Source organism: Nicotiana tabacum, chromosome 2 (assembly GCF_000715075.1).
Source record: "Nicotiana tabacum cultivar K326 chromosome 2, ASM71507v2, whole genome shotgun sequence".
In the NCBI taxonomy this organism is placed as follows: domain Eukaryota; kingdom Viridiplantae; phylum Streptophyta; class Magnoliopsida; order Solanales; family Solanaceae; genus Nicotiana; species Nicotiana tabacum.
Window position 1 is genome coordinate 126407176 of NC_134081.1, and position 19569 is coordinate 126426744.

Consider the following 19569-nt stretch of genomic DNA (forward strand, 5'->3'; position numbering starts at 1 on the left):
TAAACATATTTTCTTAAGACCTTCAGGAAAAGATTATCAAATGAATTGTTGGAAAATGCCCGTGAATAGAGTCTTACTACCGATTGTATTATTTATATATATATGTCAATTAGAAAATATGGTCTTATATATAGAAGAAGGAAACAAAATTAGGAAGTATTACATGATCTTCTTGGATGGAAAATGAATACATGTCACAACTCACAGTACAAACCACTAGAGGGGTTCTAATTTATCTTTGCACAACAAGAAGGTAATGTACTAATGTGTAAGTTTGAAAATCATAATGGGCTATATTTTTGTTCCTTTTTTATAAATATTTTGCCTTTTCCTTTTTATCTTTTATCTCTTAGCTTTGAAAGTATTTTTCTACTTTCGCCCGGCAGATGATAACACCGATCCCTAGGTTCTACAATCTTTTTTGAACTCAAAATGATGATATAATATTTGCCTAATAAAGGAACCCAAGAAAATGAAAGAGAAAAAGAAAAAGAAGTAGAAAAAGAGAAAGTAAAAGCAAATATAGCCAAAGTAGCCATTGTTTCTCTTCCCTTAATTTCAAGCTCCTTAGCTTCCTCACCAAAGTAGCCATTCTTTCTCTTCCCTTAATTTCTGAAAACTTCTGTAATATCCGTGTGTAGTATTTGTACTCAAAATTTTCTTTCTTTTTTTTTCTCTTCTTTTTTTTGAATAAATGATTTTGTTGACTGTAGTTTGAGGCTGTCTTTAATTAATGAACTACAGGAATCTCTGTGATGGCGCAATTTAAGGGAAGGCATTAAAAGTGCGCCTTACCCCCTCTGCTTCTTTTTCCTTATTACCCCACTTCCTCTTATTCAATACTTCTTCAGAGTTCAGTCTCCACCTTCTCTTTTACCTTTGTCTTAATCCAATTTCTTCAATTCATTCAAATATTCATATTTTCGTATTGCATTTGTTAATTCCTTTGTTTTCGAATTTGTAGTTGCTTTTCAATCTCAAAGTGGAAGAATTTGATTATATATATATATATAGCGAGAGATTGAGAAAATGCTTACGTGCATAGCTCGTTCGAAACAACCGAGCGATGATTCGCGTGATCATCAACCTGAGAAATTCAATTCAAATTCAGCTCCGGCCAATAAACAAGCCGTTAAAACACTCACTTCTCAGGTACATTTCTCATCTATTCACCATTTTATGATTAATAGCGGAGCCAAAAACTTATACGAGAAGATTCAAAAAATTACTAAAATGTATTTGCAGAGTCTTATTTATCGATGAAGCGAATTCAATTGAATACTCGTACCTATATTTAGCTCACCTTGTATCGCCGATTGTTTGTATAGGAATTTCAGTGAAGTAAATATATAGGAGTATTCTACATTTGTGTATACATATTCGAAAATTGGACTAGAATTTATTTGTCAATTTGTGGTGTAGATTAAGGACATGGCATTGAAAGCATCAGGAGCATATAAGCAGTGTAGTCCATGTACAACTCAGCCGACGACTCTGCGGAAGAACGGAAGCCAAAACGAGTCGTCGGACTCGGCGTCGTTGGATAAATTCCGGTGGTCTTACAAGAGAACAGGGAGTTCGAGTTCGAGCTCGACGGCCGGGAGAAAGGAGCTGGAGGCGAGGCTGAAGGGAATATCGAGCGGAGAAGTTACGCCGGTGTCGGCGTCGGCGAGTGGCCGGCGAGTTGAACCGGTCGTGTTCGTTGAAGAAAGCGAGCCGAAAGAGTGGGTGGCGCAAGTTGAACCGGGTGTGCTCATCACTTTCGTTTCGTTACCACGTGGCGGCAATGATCTCAAGCGGATTCGATTCAGGTAATCTTTTCGGAATTCTTTTTTTTACTCTACTATAGTAATAGTAATTATAAGAAAATTTGTCTTAATTGTTTTATTTTTGTTATTATTATATTTGTTGTATTTATTCATGAGTGGTGAACCATTACTTGGTACTTAATTCGATTTATTTTTGTTGGACCATTGTTTATTTTTTTCTTTTAATGGACCAACAACTTTATTGCCGTCTATATCTTATAGGCTAGAATCTAGATGGACTGTTTGGTGGAATTTATTCACATTAGGGAAGTACTTCTAAATTTGCCTTTTAGTTTTTTTTTTTTTGAGACGAACCCTTTTGTTTCTTTTCCCTTCCCGGTGGTGAGTTTCAAAGATAAAAAATCTTTTTATCTTTTCAGGTCTAAGTATACATTACCATCTCATATCTTTACTTGTGTGATTCGACGGTTGTTGTTTGGAATACTTAGCGGCCGTTTGGCCATAATTTTTTTATTACTTTTTTTTTTTAAAATTAGTATTTGGCTATAAAATCTTCAATTTTTACTTGAAAATGACAACAACAATAACATACCCAGTGATATCCCACACCGTGGAGTCTAATTATACACTACCCTCTCAATTTTTACTTGAAGATGAATTTCAGAATTTTTCGAAAATTTAAAAAACTTCAAAAAAATTATTTTTCAAAATTTTTCACTTCAAATCACTCAGAAAAATTTAAAAACAACCCAAAATTATATTCATGTCCAAACACACCTCTAATTTTCAAAAATACCATTTTCACTTTTTTTTTCCTTCACTTTTTTTCAGAAATTTAACAATTCTTATGTCCAAATGCCCACTTAATGAGAGTATTATTTATTTCACCTAACTATCTTTATCATAATATTTAATTCTAAAATTAAGTGGAGAACGAATTGAGAATCACCATGATTATATCATCCAATAGTGGGTCGTCACAGTGGCGCTAATTAACGGTTCTTTCCCACTTCAGTATGTGGCTAATAAATGAATGCGAGTATTGTCAATAATGGCAACAGTTTATGGTCAAGGTGACATCAAAAAGCAATTGATTTGTGTTTCAGACAGTCCATGCAAAAAGTTTTACGTGTGATTATTACCAAAAGAAAGCGTGCTAAAAGTAAATTTTGAATCTCCACCCAAATATCACCTTTTTTAACCTCTGTTCATACGGAGAAATTAGCAGCTGCTAATGGTAATTATGCCCATGATCATGAAAAAACAGGACAAAAGAAAATAAGATTCCTTTTAAAGTCTAAAAAGGAAAAAAAAATAAAATCAATCAGCCCTTTGGTGGGCCTGTTTTGATTATGTTGGCAAAAACCTTTTACTAATGTTGTCCTTTTGTCGGGAGTTGCCACTCCCTTTCATTTTCAAACTTGATCATGCGAAGTTCTTCGATTTTGTCTTCTGGTAAGTATTTGAGTGCCAAAGTTTTGTCTGTCAATAGCCTAGAACAATTAGCATTCACACTTACTCTGTCACTCCAAAATTGGAGTGATTCTGAAATTTGGCTTCTAATGGAGGAACAAGACTGTTGAGCTATCACTTTCTCGTTCTGATCTAGATCACAATGTCAATAGTGACAGCCATTTTGGGCGTGGAAAATAACTAGCAACTGAGTCTATGTTAAGGTTGTAATGCTAGAAAGTGGGAGCCAAGACTTTTGGGGTGGCATTGAATAATGTAGGCCTCACCTTTGTAGTGGCAAATGTAGCTTATTAGCTTCGTATTAGACCAAACCCATTAGTTTTCATACGAGATATGAATATGCATGTTACTAAAATCTTTACAAATATTAAATTCTGAATTCACAATTCTAAAAGTACTATAAGTGTGTCTGGTATGAATAAAATATTTTTTTCTTGAACTTATTTTTTTTCAAGAAAATATATTTTTTATTAATAAGAAGGAGAACATTTTTTAAAACTCTTTTTTAACTTTCCTTACCTTATTACACACCCCCAACCCCAACCCCTACCCATAGTATTTGCCTAAATTATATAATTTTCAAAAAAATATTTTTTTCTCACTAATCAAACAATAAAAAATAATCTCTGGAAAAAATTTTCTATTCACCGACCAAATGTGAGAAAATAAGTAATAAAACCATTAATTTTTCAAGAAAATATGTTCCTTCGTATCAAACACCCTAAGTTCAATGTTAGACTTCAAAGGCTGATTAGATCAAGTTCAAATACTAAATACGCCTATGTACGTTAGTGCAATCCGCGGATCACAAGATTTGTGACAAGAGTCATCAACCTTCCTAATTATCATAAATAATATATATGTAAAATACGATTGCAATTAATCATTGTTGAACAGTATTTCTTCATAATCTGTTCAATGGCCTGTGAGTCACTATCCATCCCCGTGAAATAGATTTAATCATTTTCTAGGTTGGTGAAGGATAGGATGTCCTCTAAGCAAAGTCAAAGGTAATGCATTTAATTTTATCCATGCATTAAAGCCAGTTTTTGAGTTATTGGTCCCCTTAAATTATGCAAGGGAATCCTTTTTGTCTAAAAGCTTGTATGAGTGGTAGGCCATGAAAGAGGACGCTTACTCCATAACATAATCTACTAATTAAATTACTTGCTATGATATGTTTAGGTTTTGACCACCAAAACTATTGCTGATCTCGTTTACTTTCTTTTGTTCCCACTTCTCCATTTCTACCTTCTTACTATGACCATACTTTTACCTAAAATAGAAAAATTATACCTAAAACCTTAAGCTGGTAACATAGCAGATGCTCTGGAGATGCATTGCATAAACCAAATAGCAATCAATGACTTAATTTCATGTTAAATGAAAGGCCAAGCTACCTCATATATAACAAAGACCACAAGAAACCCACTGAAATTCAAATGGGGTCTGGGAAGGGTAGTGTGTATGCAAATCTTACCCCTACCTTATGAAGGTAGAGAGTTTGTTTCCGGTAGACCCTCGGTACAGGAGCAGTTAAGGAAGCAATAAACAAACAATAACATCAACAAGGTAATAGGACAGCGGAAGCAAATGAGACAGTATGTAATTACAAAGATATAGGAATACGAAAATACAACAATAGTGCCAATACTATCGGTAAGAATGATGTAATAACAAGGAACTACCTCATATATGTTCACTTCATAATAATGTAGTTCAAATGTTCAATGAAAATAATAGGAAAAGAGGTTATATATGGGTTATTAAGACAAATTAATTGCACGTTCCAAATTATTTTCTCGATAAATGCATCCAAATTTCTATGTCGTGTTTATTCTGTTACAACAGTCGAGAAATGTTTAATAAATACCAAGCTCAGAGGTGGTGGGCAGAGAATTGTGAGAAGGTAATGGAGCTTTATAATGTCCAGAGGTTGAATCGCCAAGCTTTCCCCCTGCCAACACCTCCAAGATCTGAAGACGGGGTACACATAATTCCTATTTTATGTTGTTTATATGTGCTAAATATTTGTTTCGTTTTTATTACTCTTTTCCGTTTATCATGAATATCAATTTTCTATTCTTTCATAGAGTTCAAAAATTGAATCCATCGAAGACAGTCCTGTGACACCCCCGCTCACTAAAGAACGACTGCCCCATACTTTGTACCGTCCAATGTATTCATCTTCAGATTCTCTTGAACAACATTCGACGCATTCTCGCTATAATTATGACTCTTGTGGTGTCGCCTCAACTCCGAAACTCTCAAGCATCAGTGGAGCAAAGACAGAGATATCATCTATGGATGCCTCTATTAGGACTAGCACATCAAGAGATGTGGATCGCTCTGGAGAGCTATCTATCAGCAATGCCAGTGATCTTGAAACTGAATGGGTTGAGCAAGATGAGCCTGGAGTCTACATCACTATACAAGCGCTACCAAATGGCAGAAGAGAACTCAAACGAGTCAGATTCAGGTTAGCTTCATCTCACCACTTCATACTGATGGTTAGTGAACTAAAACAGGCATATTTGCTTGCAATAGCACAAATATTTCATCTTCTTAAATGACCTAAGTATGATGTGAGAGGCGACGGGGCCTACTCGGCAGGCCTACTTATGCAGGTGGACCTCTACATAAACTGTCAAAATTATTGCCTCAAAATGTTCTCATTGCAGTTGCACTACTACTGTCCATTTTAATAATAAGTACTAGAAGAGCATTCTCACTAAAGTTGTCATCATAGCATGCTTGACGAAGTGTTAATTTGTGTATATGTATTTCACATACATGTTTAGTTTCTTACACATTGTTATATTTTTTGTTAGTAAGCAAAAAAAAGAGAGGCAAACCCAGTGTACAAAGTATCCCGCGTTCACGCAGGGTCGGGGAAGAGCCGCATCCCCAAGGTGTGATGTACACAACATATCCTAATGTAAGCATTAGTGGCGGCTTTCACAGCTCGACCCGTGACCTTTAAGTCATACATGGACAATTTTACCGTTGCTCCAAGACTCTCATTATAGTAAGAAGAAAAACAATATAAAGAGAGAACGCACTTATATGCAATGAGAACGTGTGACCACACTACATATTTTCCTGTATATATTTTCTCAAGGACATGGTCCCAAAGCTACTGCAGATATATTTTCCTCTCTTCATTTATTCTTTATGTATGATTTTTCTGATTGAGGCTGATATAAGCTTATGCACGTCAACGCAGCCGAGAAAAATTTGGAGAAGTGCATGCCAGGTTATGGTGGGAAGAGAATCGTGCTAGGATACACAAACAATACCTGGGATAGGAATGCTTGAAAATATTGCTAAATTTCCCTTGTGGTTGCCAATTTAAGGAGATGTTGCCTACTTGGGTGTTGCATTTCTTTGGCAACGCCCAAAGTATATTCATTATATATATGAGAGAGGCAACATACAGAGAAGAATCTAAGTTTTGTTACCTTTGTGAACAACCATCTTGGTTGTTGGACACCATGTTCTTTCTTTCTTCCTCTTTTTTTCTTTGTTTTATTTCCTTCGTCTATATTATGGTGGGTTAAAAGGGGATGGCAAAGAAACTAAAATCTTTCTTTTGGGTATAAGATTTTAAGGGTTGAGAATTTTGATGTTGATTGAAAAAAAGAAGAGATTTTGATGTTGGATATATATGCAAAAATGTTTATATACAAGGGGAAAGTATCTTTTTGTGTTCAAGCTTAATTTTGTTCGGCGTTCCAGATATGTGGCAAGTGGCAAATACCTCTAGGAAACGAATGTGTAAAATCTTTTCTTCTTTTTTTGTTTAAATATTTTGGTTGCTGAATACATAGGCAATGGCTTCTTGAACATGGCACAAATTTTCATTTCGACAATTCAACTTTAGTTCAACTTTAAGTCTACATATTGAATATCTAATTAAAAATATGACTATTAAACACAAATTTAACGGTCCTAAATAAAACCAACTATTCGTAAATGTAACTTTCTTTTGACTTGGCAAACTAAACCAACAAAACGATATGTTAGCAAAATAAAGAAGAGCCAAAGTAAATGGAAAAAAAGAAGATAAAAATACGAGAAAGGAGGAGGGCGGAGGATGAGGAGGTAGCAACGATTTTGGTTTTCATATTAATGGTCCAAATTCACTTCAGTTTGGGGCAAGTGCACAAATAGCCGATTTATGGACCCCCATTTAAGGCATAGCCGAAATTTATAAGCTTAACTATTTCTATTTCGAAAATAATTTTCGATATACATGATCGAAGTTGAATTCTGTCTTTTTCAATCGACGTCTTCTTTTCAAATCTTCATTCTCAGTTTCAATGCCTTCGGAACTTATTCAGCACCCGGTCACATATTTGTATCAGGTGCCAACTATTTGCTGACTTATACCTTACTTGCCTTTACTTCCATGTATCAACTCGTCGAGCATACAACTGTCATTTATCAATTTTACCTAGGGCTGGTAAGTGGGCCGGTCCCGGGCCTAAACGGGCCAAGTGGGTCGGTCAAAACGGTCCCGGACCGATCCCAAATTAAACGGGCTAAACGGGCTTTTTGTAAGGACCGGCCCGGGACCGGGACCATTTGGTCCCGAGCTAAACGGTCCCGGCCCGCGGGCTAAACGGGCTAAGTGGGCCCAACATATATATATTTTTTTAAAAAAATTAAATATACATTAGAGACAAAAGGGTGGAAATAAAAAAAAGAAGAGGAAAACCAGAAGAAGAGAATTAAAAAATAAAAGTAAAGGTAGGTGGGAATTAAGAAACAAAAGTAAAAGAAAGTGTAAAATTTAAAAAGAAAAGTAAACTAAAAAGAAGTGGAAATTTTAAAAAAATTAAAAGAAAGTGAAAAATAAAAAAAGAAAATTAAAGGTAGGTGGGAATTAAAAAAAGAAAAGTAAAAGAAAGTGAAAAATTTAAAAATAAAAGTAAAAAAATTGAAAATTTTAAAAAAATAAAAAAGTAAAAGAAAGTGGAAATTTAAATAAAATAAAAGTAAAGAAAGTGAGAAATTAAAAAATAAAAGTAAAGGAAGGTGTAAAATTTATTTATTTTTTTAAAAGAAGAAAAATGGGAAGTGAAAATTGTTTAATTTAAAAATAATAAAAAATAAATCTAAAAAATTCTGAATTGTTTTCTATAAATAGTTTTCTATATGTACATCTTATATAGCTTATATACTATACACTTAGTATATATATACTTTTTAGTAGTAACATGAAATGACCAAAGTATGGTACTTCTTAGCTGGTATAAATATGGAATGATAGAAGATCAAGTTTTAGCTCAACTCAGTTTTAGTTGAAACTATAATCTGAGTTGAGCTAAAACTTGATCTTCTATCATTCCATATTTATACCAGCTAAGAAGTGAAAACATATGATCTCTCATGTCAAAAATATAAGCTATATATATATATATCGAATGTAGCTTATATATTATACACTTAGTAACAATAAAGTAAACAATAGTAGCAATTATAGAAGAAAATTAGAGAGAGATTGTGATAGATTGATGATTTTGTAAGAAAAAATGAAAGAATGATTGGGTATTTATAGTTGAAAATAGGGAAAAAGTGTAATTATAAAAAGTTTGGGATTAAAACAAAGTTTGGGGGGTTAAATGGCTATTTTATAAATAGCCAACGGCTATATTTAAAAAAAATAGCCGTTGGGACCGTTTGGCCCGCTAAGGGACCGATCCGGTCCCGGTCCCTGGCGGGCTAAATGGACCCGGGCCTGGCGGGCCCAAATCATAGGAATGGCCCACGAGAACGGCTCAGGCCCACTAAAATCGGGCCAAACGGCCCTGGCCCGTTTGGCCCGCGGTCCCGGGCCTGGACCGTCCCACTTGTCACTCTTAATTTTACCTCATATATGTACCAGAAGTTTGGCTTTCCAAGGCCAAACTTCTGATACATACGCCTAAAGCTTTGCTTGTCAATGCTAAACTTTCGATATATGCACTTGAAGTTTGGCTTTGTAAGGCTAAACTTCCGGCATATATGCCTGAAGTTTGGCATTACCAAGCCAAACTGTGAAATATTTGGTTTGTCAAGGCTAAATTTCAGACTAAACTTTTCTAAAGTTTGAACTTCTAATCTTAATCTCTGCCAATATTTTCAAACTCTTTCAACAACACTCTGCATGATTTAAGCTTAATTTTCATATTCAAAATTCAAGACCCACTTCTTCAGGCTTTCAACAACCCTGATTCGTCAATAAGTTCAACATTTTCTAATAACACCCACTTGATTTAAACTCAATATTCATATTCAAAATTTAGCACCCACTTCTTTAAGCTTACAACAATATTGATCTTGCTAATGCTTTTCCAACTACACCCACTTTACTTAAACTCACTTTTAATATTCGAAATTTAAGACTCACTTGCTTTATAATAGGTTCGAACACAATATTATACAATACTAAAAAACAAATTTAGGAGCAATTTTGTCTAAAGCTTGCCTATACTAACTACTAATTCCAATAATTTTTCTTTTTTGAAAAAAGTGGCTACATGTTAAATGGAGCTTCCAAATATTATTTTCGAAAAATTAAGGGATCTCATTGCCATTTTCCCAAAGAAAAGGGGCTCAAGAAAATAAAACTGGACTTCCTCACAAATCGTACAAGTAAACCCAGGCGCTAGCACAGAAACAGAGCTCTGAAAATGAAAGCCGCTGGAATCTCAACTTGCTACCGTAACCTCATTCCCACTACCCATTCCTCTCTCTCTTTCAAATTTCGCTTAGATTCTGCATTTCCGTTTATTCATCACAGCAATTTCGTCAATAAGAGAAACTTCTCGAAGTTTTCGCGTTCCCTCGTTTCAGCTACAATGGAAGCTTCGTTCAAGGCTGAGGAAGCTAGGGTTCCTGCCGCACTTCCCTTGCCTACTCCTCCTGTCACCAAGGCAACTTTCACTCACTTTTTATTATCCTTTTGCATATATTAATCTATTCAATTGAAGTTGAAGTTGCGAAATGCGGGTTTTTTTTGAACAGTTATATATTAGGCTACAAAATTTTGTCCAATTTTATCGTCTTCAAAGGTGTTACCTTATGTGTTTGAATTGGTTCAGTAATACAAAATGATCATACTGATTATTAATATTTTCACGGGTATAATTACATTTGTGAATCTTTTTTACTACGATATGTTTACAGTCAAATGGGGAGATATTTTGAAAGCTCATAAAGTTTTAAAATTTTGAACTTTTTTTCTTGTTTATGGACTGCCTTTTTAACTTGAGCAATAATTTGCGGTTTAGAGCTGCATTATGATGTCATAGTTTGCTTTTTCGTGCATCAGTTCAAGATTGCTCTTTGTCAATTATCTGTAACTAGCGACAAGGAGAGAAACATTGCTCATGCTAAGCAGGCAATAGAAGATGCTGCAGGCAAGGGTGCTCAGCTTATTCTTCTCCCTGTAAGTTTCTTTTTATTTTCTAAAAATAGTCGTTGAACTAGCTCAACGCGGTCATCTCTCTAGACTCGAGTAAGGCGGAGTCGTGGAGAGACAGATTCTGTTGCCAGTAGGGTATCTGCATTTTTATCTTTTATTACCGGCAAGTTTCATCACTATGACTTACATGGTTTATTGAAGGCTTTTTGATATCAGAATTCCACGAATAGTGGGCCTTAAGTTCATTTCTGAACTAAATCATGGTATTAAGTGTTTCACAAAATCTGAAAGCATAAGAAATAGAATCTTTCTCCGTTATCAAAATGTTTCACATAACTATTTCCTTGTTCTTAATTTGCTTTCCTCAGTTATGATTATGAAGATAGTCTTTATTTTCTGTCCTGCATTTCTTTGTATTTGATTGCAGTGAGAGAGTTCTAAGATCTTTCTTTGAAATTGTTCAACTCATGATGCTTAATGCCCTATGCTGTCTTACTATTGTTTACATTCAACGGTTTGCTCCATTAGTATCTCTTTTTACGCTTCTCCTCCTGTTTCAAACTAAGTATTGAATTAACACAATTGCTTCCTACTATGACAGGAAATATGGAATAGTGCATATTCCAACGATAGTTTTCCAGTATATGCGGAGGACATTGATGCCGGTGGAGATGCGTCTCCTTCAACTAGGATGTTATCTGAAATTTCTCGGAGTCTAAAGATTACAATTATTGGTGGCTCTATACCTGAACGCACCGGTGATAAATTATATAACACTTGTTGTGTCTTTGGCACAGATGGAAAGCTTATGGCCAAACATAGGAAGGTCTGCACATTTTCCCTCTCATTTGGCAAGAGTTGTAAGAAAAACACATTAAGAAGAAAAATGATTATGACACAAGCGTTTGCAATCCAAAAGTGTTCATCGTATCCACTTCTCATAAATTTATTTAATTGTTTGTTTGGAATTATTGAGCCTTCCGTAGTGGTTTAACTAATTCAATCAGAAAGCAATATTTTGCAGATACATCTCTTTGACATTGACATTCCAGGAAAGATGACTTTCAAAGAATCAAAGACTCTTACAGCTGGAGTGAGACCTACTATTGTAGACACAGGTTAGACAAGCTTTCTAGTTTCTACCGAATTAAGGTATACATTGTTAACCTATTCAGTTTGGTATAAACTTTGGAGCTACAAGTTGGTTATGCCCTTTTGTCTAGTTCAAATAAAAAGTTTATGAGGTATTCTGACATAAGAGGAAACTTGCAACTTTTTTCTAAGTCTGATGGTGAGTGTCAATCTATTAATCAGCACCTGTTGTTTTATTCTTTTGTATTGGTGTCCGCTTTTTGAAGATATCTTGTTCGCTGCAGTTCTTCACTAGGAATGATGCACATCATATTGCCAACATTTTCGCTTTTCCTGAATTTAGTTGATGCAAATGTGTGTAATGTTTCTGTGGTTTTATACCAAAGTATTTGCTACCGTTGAGTAGAGCTAGCAAAAGTAACTAGTGAATTTCATACACAGAGGTTGGACGTATTGGTATTGGTATATGCTACGACATCCGCTTCCAAGAACTGGCAGCTATCTATGCTGCAAGAGGTATTAGTTATCTGCTTCTCAATTTGTGTACTAGCATTATTTAACTTTCCCATCTTCTCCCTATGCAAGGAAGTTATTCTGCTTTGTTATGTAATGTTCGTCCAGAAGACCTATCCTTTCTGTCTTCTCCTATTCTACTGAACTTTGTAGACCTCCAAGTTAAGTTCTTCACTTCTGATCTCCGATCAAATTAGTTCTCCACTTCTAAGACATTGGATGATTGTACGTTTTTTTTATCGGAATGTAAGCATTGACAAGTTAAAGACAGTTGAAATACACTGCAAAATATGTGGTTCATAATAGTCTCTACATAAAATGGGCATTACCCAGACCACAATTTCGTTGTTACATAGGAATTGCATTCCTGCTCATCAAGATTTTGCAAATGGAAGTAAATGGGCTACTTACGTCTGGTTTAACATGCCACTATGAGCTCAATTTTTATCAACTACTGTTTTTTCCTATATGTTAGGTGCTCATCTGCTCTGTTATCCTGGCGCTTTTAACATGACCACTGGTCCACTGCATTGGGAGTTGTTGCAACGGGCAAGGTAGTGGCGAACTTAGAACTACATATTTTTCTGATCAGTACATATGTAACTAACCATTAGTCTATCATGTGATAAAGGCTGAATCCTTAGAAGATATGCTAGCGTGTTATTAGGGATGCTTTGGTTCCTTGATATCATTTGCTGCAAAGAATCATAGGCGCTATCTTTGGTTCCTTTATATTATGTGTCACAAAATAGCATTCGGGCTATCTTTATGATCTTCTCTTTTGATGTTGAAATCTTCTTGAATTGTAAAAAGGAGTTGTCAAATGTTGAGTTTCATCTTAGTTTCATTCTGTGGAGCAACTAAATGTGCAAACACTAGCTGATATTCTTAACAAATGAAATCAGAATGGATAGTTATCATCTCACATGCTGTATAGCTTGTTTGTTAAATGTCTTAGTGCAGAGATATTGAAAACAAATCACAACCTATAAAACCTATCTTTGATTGCCCCAATAGTGGAGTAAACAAGGGCATCTTGTGAGTTAAGATTGTACTTTGAACCTTTCAACAAATTGTTAGTGATAGTTACTGTTCACCATGTGCTCTACTCTATTGACTTTATCTTGGAAACATTTATAGCAAACGCTATTATTATTCTTGTATTAGGCCAAGTTTTTCTTTTTTCATTTTTTGGTTTAACCGTCTTGCATTAGGCTAAGTTATTACTGCTAAGTTGTGGAAATTGATGGATGGTTTTTCTGTTTCCAACTCCATATTACTTTATGTTGGGATTTATTAGTATCGTTTTATTTCTCTTCCAATCTTATTTTTTGTTTCTGCAACTTTTTTTTTTGATCAGTTGTTTCTATCACTCCTTAAGTTTTACTTTTAAAATGCTAACTAGTCCTTGTAGGTTTCAGTTTGGAAACTAGTCAACTCTTTAAGAGCACAATAAGTTCGTTGAGTTATATGGAGGGACTAGATCCGTTAAATGCTTTGGTTCCTTCGTGATGCATTGAATTTTGGAGACACTCTGATGCTTCCTTTTCGTTCGTTTACATATGTAGTCAAGTTTTGATGAAGTCTATAGAATAATTCGACCTTAAATACACAAAGAGAATAACTAGTAACATCTATGTTGCTTGACCTGCAGGGCTGCAGATTGCCAGGTACACTGCTGATACCAGTATGCTCCACATTTTAATCTTATTACTTTTGCGGGATTGGTCATTGAAAGTTTTAGTTGCAAAGTTTCTTGAAACCTCTTTGATGTTTATGTATGCGCTGCTGTGATTGGAAAATTTCAAGAGGTCAATACCAAAACAACTGCACTGCTTTATGTGATGTTAAAGAATCTGCTGTTTCTTAGTCTCTGTGGCGGGAAACATGTAAATTCTTAGCCATGTAATCCATAACGGATTTCATGGATGATTTCTGTAATGCTTAAATTTCTAAAACAGAAGACACTATGATTTTCGTGTGAGAAGCGGGGTGCTTCTTTGATGTGAAAATGCTTTATCTTTTTCCTCTTTCTTGTCATTTCTAGTTGACTGAGAATTTTAAGTTTCTAGTTAACAGTAGGATCAACTCATGTGATAGTATTACTCTGCTTCTTATAAGCATCAATTCAAATGTAGAACTTTTGTTTCTGTCCCTACAGAAGTTAAACTTCTGAGTTGAGCACTATTTTCCTCTGAGTCTCATTGTTAGCTGATTGTGTTTATTATTCCAAAGATCTGGTCTTATTTCTTCTGCACATATTTCTATCAGTTGTATGTAGCAACTTGTTCACCTGCCAGAGACAGTGGTTCTAGTTATGTAGCTTGGGGACACTCCACTCTTGTTGGACCGGTGAGTATTTGACGTCTGAGGTGCCTTGTTTCAAAGATCTTAGTTAACATTTTCCTCATGTGACTTTTCAAGAAGAAATGAAAAAGTTTTAAAAGCTTTTGCTAACGAGCAGATGAATGGTGGAAAAAAGAATTTTATATAAGAAACAATCATGTTTTGTAAATGTGGCTTCAACTCTAACTTATGCTGGTTACAGTGAGTATTTGACGTCTGAGGAGCCTTGTTTCAAAGATCTTAGTTATCATTTTCCTCATGTGACTTTTCAAGAAGAAATGGAATAGTTCTAAAAGCTTTTGCTAACGAGCAGATGAATGGTGGAAAAAAGAATTTTATATAAGAAACAATCATGTTTTGCAAATGTGGCTTCAAGTGTAACCAAATATCTTATGCTGGTTAACCCACACAACCTGGCAGTTTGGAGAAGTGCTTGTGACAACAGAACATGAGGAGACTACACTAATAGCAGAGATTGATTATTCAGTAATTGAGCAGAGAAGGTGAGTTTCTCCTGTTCCTACAGATCAGTTTTAGATCAACTATGTATTCACACTTGATATGTTCAGTTGTTTCTGTGTGTTGCTTCCCTGCATTTTATGTCAAAATTAGTCATCCTAAATGATCTTTTAATGGTTAATGGTCCGTCCCTTTTCTTGGATGGAGGCGTCAATATGTCCACTTCGGCATATACTGTTCGTGCTTAGAGCTTATCTAGAAGTCCTGATTATCTTCTTCTGGCCCATTTATTTACTCAAACTCCTATTTCAATATGCAGAATATACCTTCCATTTCAAAAACAAAGGCGAGGGGATTTGTACCAGTTAGTTGATGTTGACAGATTGCACTCCACGGGGGCCAACTGAGGTGCACTCCCTACTGCACGGGAGTGAAATAATCTTGAATTGATCATCGACAAAAGTGATCCATTGAGTGGCTAAAATGGCATGGTTGCATAGTGGTGCTTGCAATGATCTCTGCTCGATTATATGGCTTCTCTTCTGAAGTCATTACTTGCCTCTAAATCACTCCCCTTAGATTTTGCCTGGAATGATACACTCAAATGTGATGTGGCTGAAACTGCAATAAGTGCAATAAATGTCCATTTTGTTTTTGATTTCTTTTCTGGTTCTTTTTGTTGTTGTTGTATAATCATGAAATCCCCCGTGCGTTAGCTGATCCAGCCCTAGTTGGCGCAATTGTTTGCAACTCAGGTGAGCACGGGCTGGCCCCTCTACCCTCCCACTTAGATACCATGCTTTAGTCTTTTTTGTTCTTTTCTATTTGGTTCAGTTAGAATTTTGATCAACTGCATGATCAATGGATCTGCTAGAGTTTTGAAACATGAGATAGTCTCTCTCTCTCTCTCTCTTCCCCTTTTTCTCCTGTCAAATCTACTACTGCAAAATGTCAAACATGACTTCCACCAAAGGTATTTTTGACATTATTTTTACTACTACGGAATACTTTTCCGCAAAGTTTCTTTTGTCATTGGTCTTTAATCTCCTTTAAAGAATTTGTAAAAACAAAACGTGTGCTATCTCATGATACTGCTGGTAGAATTTGAAGTATGCTCATTTATACTCCACCCCTGCACTTTGGAGATACAAGTGCTTCTGAAATAATAATAATACCCTCTGTACAAGAAGTATTTGAATATTGAGTAATCAATTACTGTACTCTTTTTGTTGGTTATAAATTTAATATAATAACCAGAAGTAGACAACGACAGTAAAGGAAACTGACCAGCACTTACTTAGCCATTCTGGCAGAATCACACGCACGCGCGCGCGCTAAGTTTCCTTCTTTTTATATAAATGCATTCTACTTCCTAGTCAGTTACATCAACCACAAGTCCCTACCTTTCCCTTTCATATTCTTGTCTCTGTTTATTTCTCATTTTGCTTGTTCGTTTCATTCATATTTCTCACTTGGTTAAACTCAGTTTTGTACTCTTTATAGAGAAAATGTCTTCTTGGGAAAAACCTATAATAAGAAAGGAAAGGCTTCAGCAAAGGCGAAAAACGCCATCGTTTTCTTCCTCTTTGCTCGAAGCCATTTACCAATCCATTGATGAATCCAAAGAAGAAGAAGAAAAACGTCAAGAAGAAAACCATGTTCCGAATAAAAGGAACAATACTGTGGAATCTGAACAAGAAATTACTAGTCTTCGACGAGCAATCTTGATCGAGAAATGGATGGAAAGTTACAAGTATACTCAAAGCTCAGGACACTTTAGTTCCGATTCAAGTTCATCAACTGACTCAAGCATGTTTTCATCCTCAGAAACTGAGTCAGCTTCAAGATCTACCTCTAAGTCAGCACTTTTTCAGACATTGCCAAAACCAACAAGACAAGTTCGTGAAATACTTGTTCGATCAGAAAAGGTTGTTACATTGTCTGCAGAGACAACTCCAAAATGTGAAGGAGGAAGGTTTATGAGAACAAAAACAAGAGCCTTGAAAATTTATGGTGACTTGAAAAAGGTGAAACAACCTATTTCACCAGGTGGGAAAATAGCAAACTTCTTGAATTCGATATTCAATTCAAGAAATATGAAGAAAAACCACCACCACCACCACCACCACAACCAACAAGGTATGGAAGATTGGAGTTCGGTGAGGAAATCAAGATCTGTGAATGACTTAAGTAGTACTGTGACATGTTCATTGGCTTCAAGTTCTTCTTGCTTAAACAAAAGTACCCCTTCTTCGACGAGAGGTAAATCGAAAAGATCAGTTAGATTTTGCCCTGTTAGTGTAATTGTTGATGAAGATTGTCAACCTTGTGGACACAAGAGTATATACAAGAATGAGGAACCAAGAAATTGGCATGTTCCTAAAGTAGGGAGCTTCAGAAACTTCGAGGGAAAACACATAAACAAGAATCAATACAGAGGATTTTACGAAAGTGAAGAGGAAGAAGATGATGATGGTAGGAGTTGTGCAAGTTCTGATTTGTTTGAACTTGAGAATATTGGCATGATTAGTCATGTTCATGCAACTAGAAATGAGTTGCCTGTGTATGGAACTACTAGTTTGAAAATGAATCAAGCAATTGCTAGGGGTTTAGTTATGTGAGGTAATATTTCATTAGATCATCAATGTAAACACTTAAAAATGAGTGATTTGTCTTCTTGTACTAGGTTTTTCTCCAAGATTAATTTGTATCATATTTCAGATTACTCTGCCTTATTTTCTTACTTTTCCAACTATGGTTCAGAACTATGGCTTTACTAACATAAAATGCTAATTGATATGGTAATGAAGGGCACACAAACTAACAGCAAGAGGCAAATCTAAAATTGGGTTTTGAATGAGTAGTCGTAGGGGTCATTTGGTATGATGGATAAGCAAAAATTATCCTGAGATACAAATTTAGTACCGTCTTATCCCTTGTTTGGTCAGGGGCCATTATTAAAAATAGTATCGGGATAATTTATAGCTTCTAGAGGGTGGAATGTTAATCCTGGGATAAGTTATCCCAGGATAAATCAGTAAAATTGACAATTTTAGGATTAATACAACATATCAAACAGTCAATAAGAAACAATACGGGGTCGTTTGAACTCGCAGAACTCGCTCTAGATCCACTCCGGCATTATTATCTAACCGAGAGTAGTTTGATATCGAGTCTTAGCCCTATCATTAGATTTTGAGCATTCTAAATGAGTGCAATCTTAGTACTATATGTTAAAATTTTAATTTTTTAATATAAATTTACATACTTCGAGCTGAAAGTGATGTGTTTAGTTTGAACTCACGGAACTCGCTCTAAATTCACCTTTGCCTACAGTATCGTGCGTACACACTAGTCTATGAAACTCTATGGTTCTAAAGAATAGTTCCAAATGGAGTCTTAGCCCTATCATTAGATTTTGAGCATTAAATCCACCAGATTAGCTTACTTTCAGTAGAAACTAACCTTGATATGCAAATTAACTGTTAAATCAAAATCATTAAGAGAACATGTCCTAATTAAGCTCGTCTGAAGGTGATTATTAAGTTCCTTACTGTAAAATACTTCCTAGTCGAGTGTCACGAGATGTAATGATTGTGATTAGGATATGTATCTTTAAGTTGAAGAAAAATGATTTCATTTCTTCACTTTTTGAGATGTTACATTTGGACATTACTGTATTAATTAGGCCAGGGTACCCCAAAATATTATTAATTTAATCTTACCTTGAGCATATGTCACTGTTTTGAAATGATTAAAAATGTTTGAATTGCCAAAATGTCACATTTTCACAGTGTGTTTACAACTTTTGGATTCCCTCAAGAAATAGAAGAGAAGTCCAAAAGTGACATCTTTCAAAGAAAGAGCAAGAAAGATCCTTGATAACAAAGTAGAAAGTATTTTATGATGTTGTCGTCTTTAGAATTTTTGGGAGATGAGTAGGTGTGGAAAATTGAGTCGTTAATAAGAGCACACCAAATATGATCAAGTGGAAAATTATTTTATAAACAAGCATATATTGATGATATCAAATAGATAGATAAGTTAAGGGATTAGGTTCAACAGAGTTTGTTACATTGAACTGATCCAAGATAACGCTGTCAATATCAATTATTGCCAACAAAAATAGTGTAATAAGAACAAGAATAAATAGATTATATTCACAAAAATGTAGAGCAGTTAGGTGGTATTAGTAGCTGTTAAGGTATGTCTGTTTATGCCCAACAACAAGAGAAAGAAGAAAGAAACTGTTGTCGCTAGTCCTAGAGAAGCAAATGACACGAAAAATTAATAAAAATGAATGATCGTACAAAAATTCAGAATTTAAATTTTATGATTCATACTGTAATTTTAAATTAATAGTGTACAATAATTATTGAATTTACTCTCAAATATTTATAGATATTTAATTAATTTTTACATAAACAAGTCCTTGAAAAAACTACTAATTTCAAGTGAAAGTATATGCTACATCAAGAATCCGCCCGTGTGTATCGGTTAAGTCAA

At 35.1% G+C, this 19569-nt stretch overlaps 3 protein-coding genes across 5 annotated transcripts; all 3 read left to right on the forward strand.

Moving 5' to 3' along the window:
• Window positions 1-392: 392 nt before the first annotated feature.
• LOC107778947 (protein Brevis radix-like 4) lies at window positions 393-6952 on the forward strand. 3 transcript variants are annotated; one of them, XM_075239213.1, is made up of 7 exons: window positions 393-584; window positions 745-852; window positions 965-1152; window positions 1423-1811; window positions 5094-5229; window positions 5336-5721; window positions 6469-6952. In XM_075239213.1, exons 3-7 carry the CDS (start codon window positions 1030-1032, stop codon window positions 6548-6550), a joined length of 1116 nt encoding a protein of 371 aa, XP_075095314.1. In that variant the 5' UTR covers window positions 393-584; window positions 745-852; window positions 965-1029; the 3' UTR covers window positions 6551-6952. The 3 variants fall into 3 exon arrangements, with proteins under 3 accessions (XP_075095314.1, XP_016454759.1, XP_016454761.1); XM_016599273.2 differs by having other exon boundaries at window positions 393-852; XM_016599275.2 differs by having other exon boundaries at window positions 393-784.
• Window positions 6953-9873: 2921 nt separating this feature from the next.
• On the forward strand, window positions 9874-15721 carry LOC107771474 (omega-amidase, chloroplastic). Its single transcript, XM_016590837.2, has 10 exons — window positions 9874-10162; window positions 10561-10677; window positions 11255-11479; window positions 11678-11771; window positions 12187-12261; window positions 12734-12812; window positions 13913-13928; window positions 14530-14610; window positions 15025-15107; window positions 15383-15721. The coding sequence occupies exons 1-10, from the start codon at window positions 9920-9922 to the stop codon at window positions 15468-15470; spliced, it is 1101 nt and encodes a 366-aa protein (XP_016446323.1). The 5' UTR covers window positions 9874-9919; the 3' UTR covers window positions 15471-15721.
• A 720-nt stretch (window positions 15722-16441) lies between these two features.
• LOC107771473 (protein BIG GRAIN 1-like A) lies at window positions 16442-17745 on the forward strand. The gene has a single exon (XM_016590836.2). It carries the CDS (start codon window positions 16572-16574, stop codon window positions 17682-17684), a length of 1113 nt encoding a protein of 370 aa, XP_016446322.1. The 5' UTR covers window positions 16442-16571; the 3' UTR covers window positions 17685-17745.
• The last annotated feature ends 1824 nt before the right edge of the window (window positions 17746-19569 follow it).

Bases quoted from the DNA above. Each gene is read 5' to 3' on its own strand.
- LOC107771474 (XM_016590837.2), top strand. From the start codon at position 9,920: ATGAAAGCCGCTGGAATCTCAACTTGCTACCGTAACCTCATTCCCACT. The intron at 11,772-12,186 runs GTTAGACAAGCT...TTTCATACACAG, and splicing joins ACCTACTATTGTAGACACAG to AGGTTGGACGTATTGGTATT. The intron at 15,108-15,382 runs GTGAGTTTCTCC...TTCAATATGCAG, and splicing joins TCAGTAATTGAGCAGAGAAG to AATATACCTTCCATTTCAAA.
- LOC107778947 (XM_016599273.2), top strand. From the start codon at position 1,030: ATGCTTACGTGCATAGCTCGTTCGAAACAACCGAGCGATGATTCGCGT. The intron at 1,153-1,422 runs GTACATTTCTCA...TTTGTGGTGTAG, and splicing joins TTAAAACACTCACTTCTCAG to ATTAAGGACATGGCATTGAA. The intron at 5,722-6,468 runs GTTAGCTTCATC...ACGTCAACGCAG, and splicing joins CTCAAACGAGTCAGATTCAG to CCGAGAAAAATTTGGAGAAG.
- LOC107771473 (XM_016590836.2), top strand. From the start codon at position 16,572: ATGTCTTCTTGGGAAAAACCTATAATAAGAAAGGAAAGGCTTCAGCAA.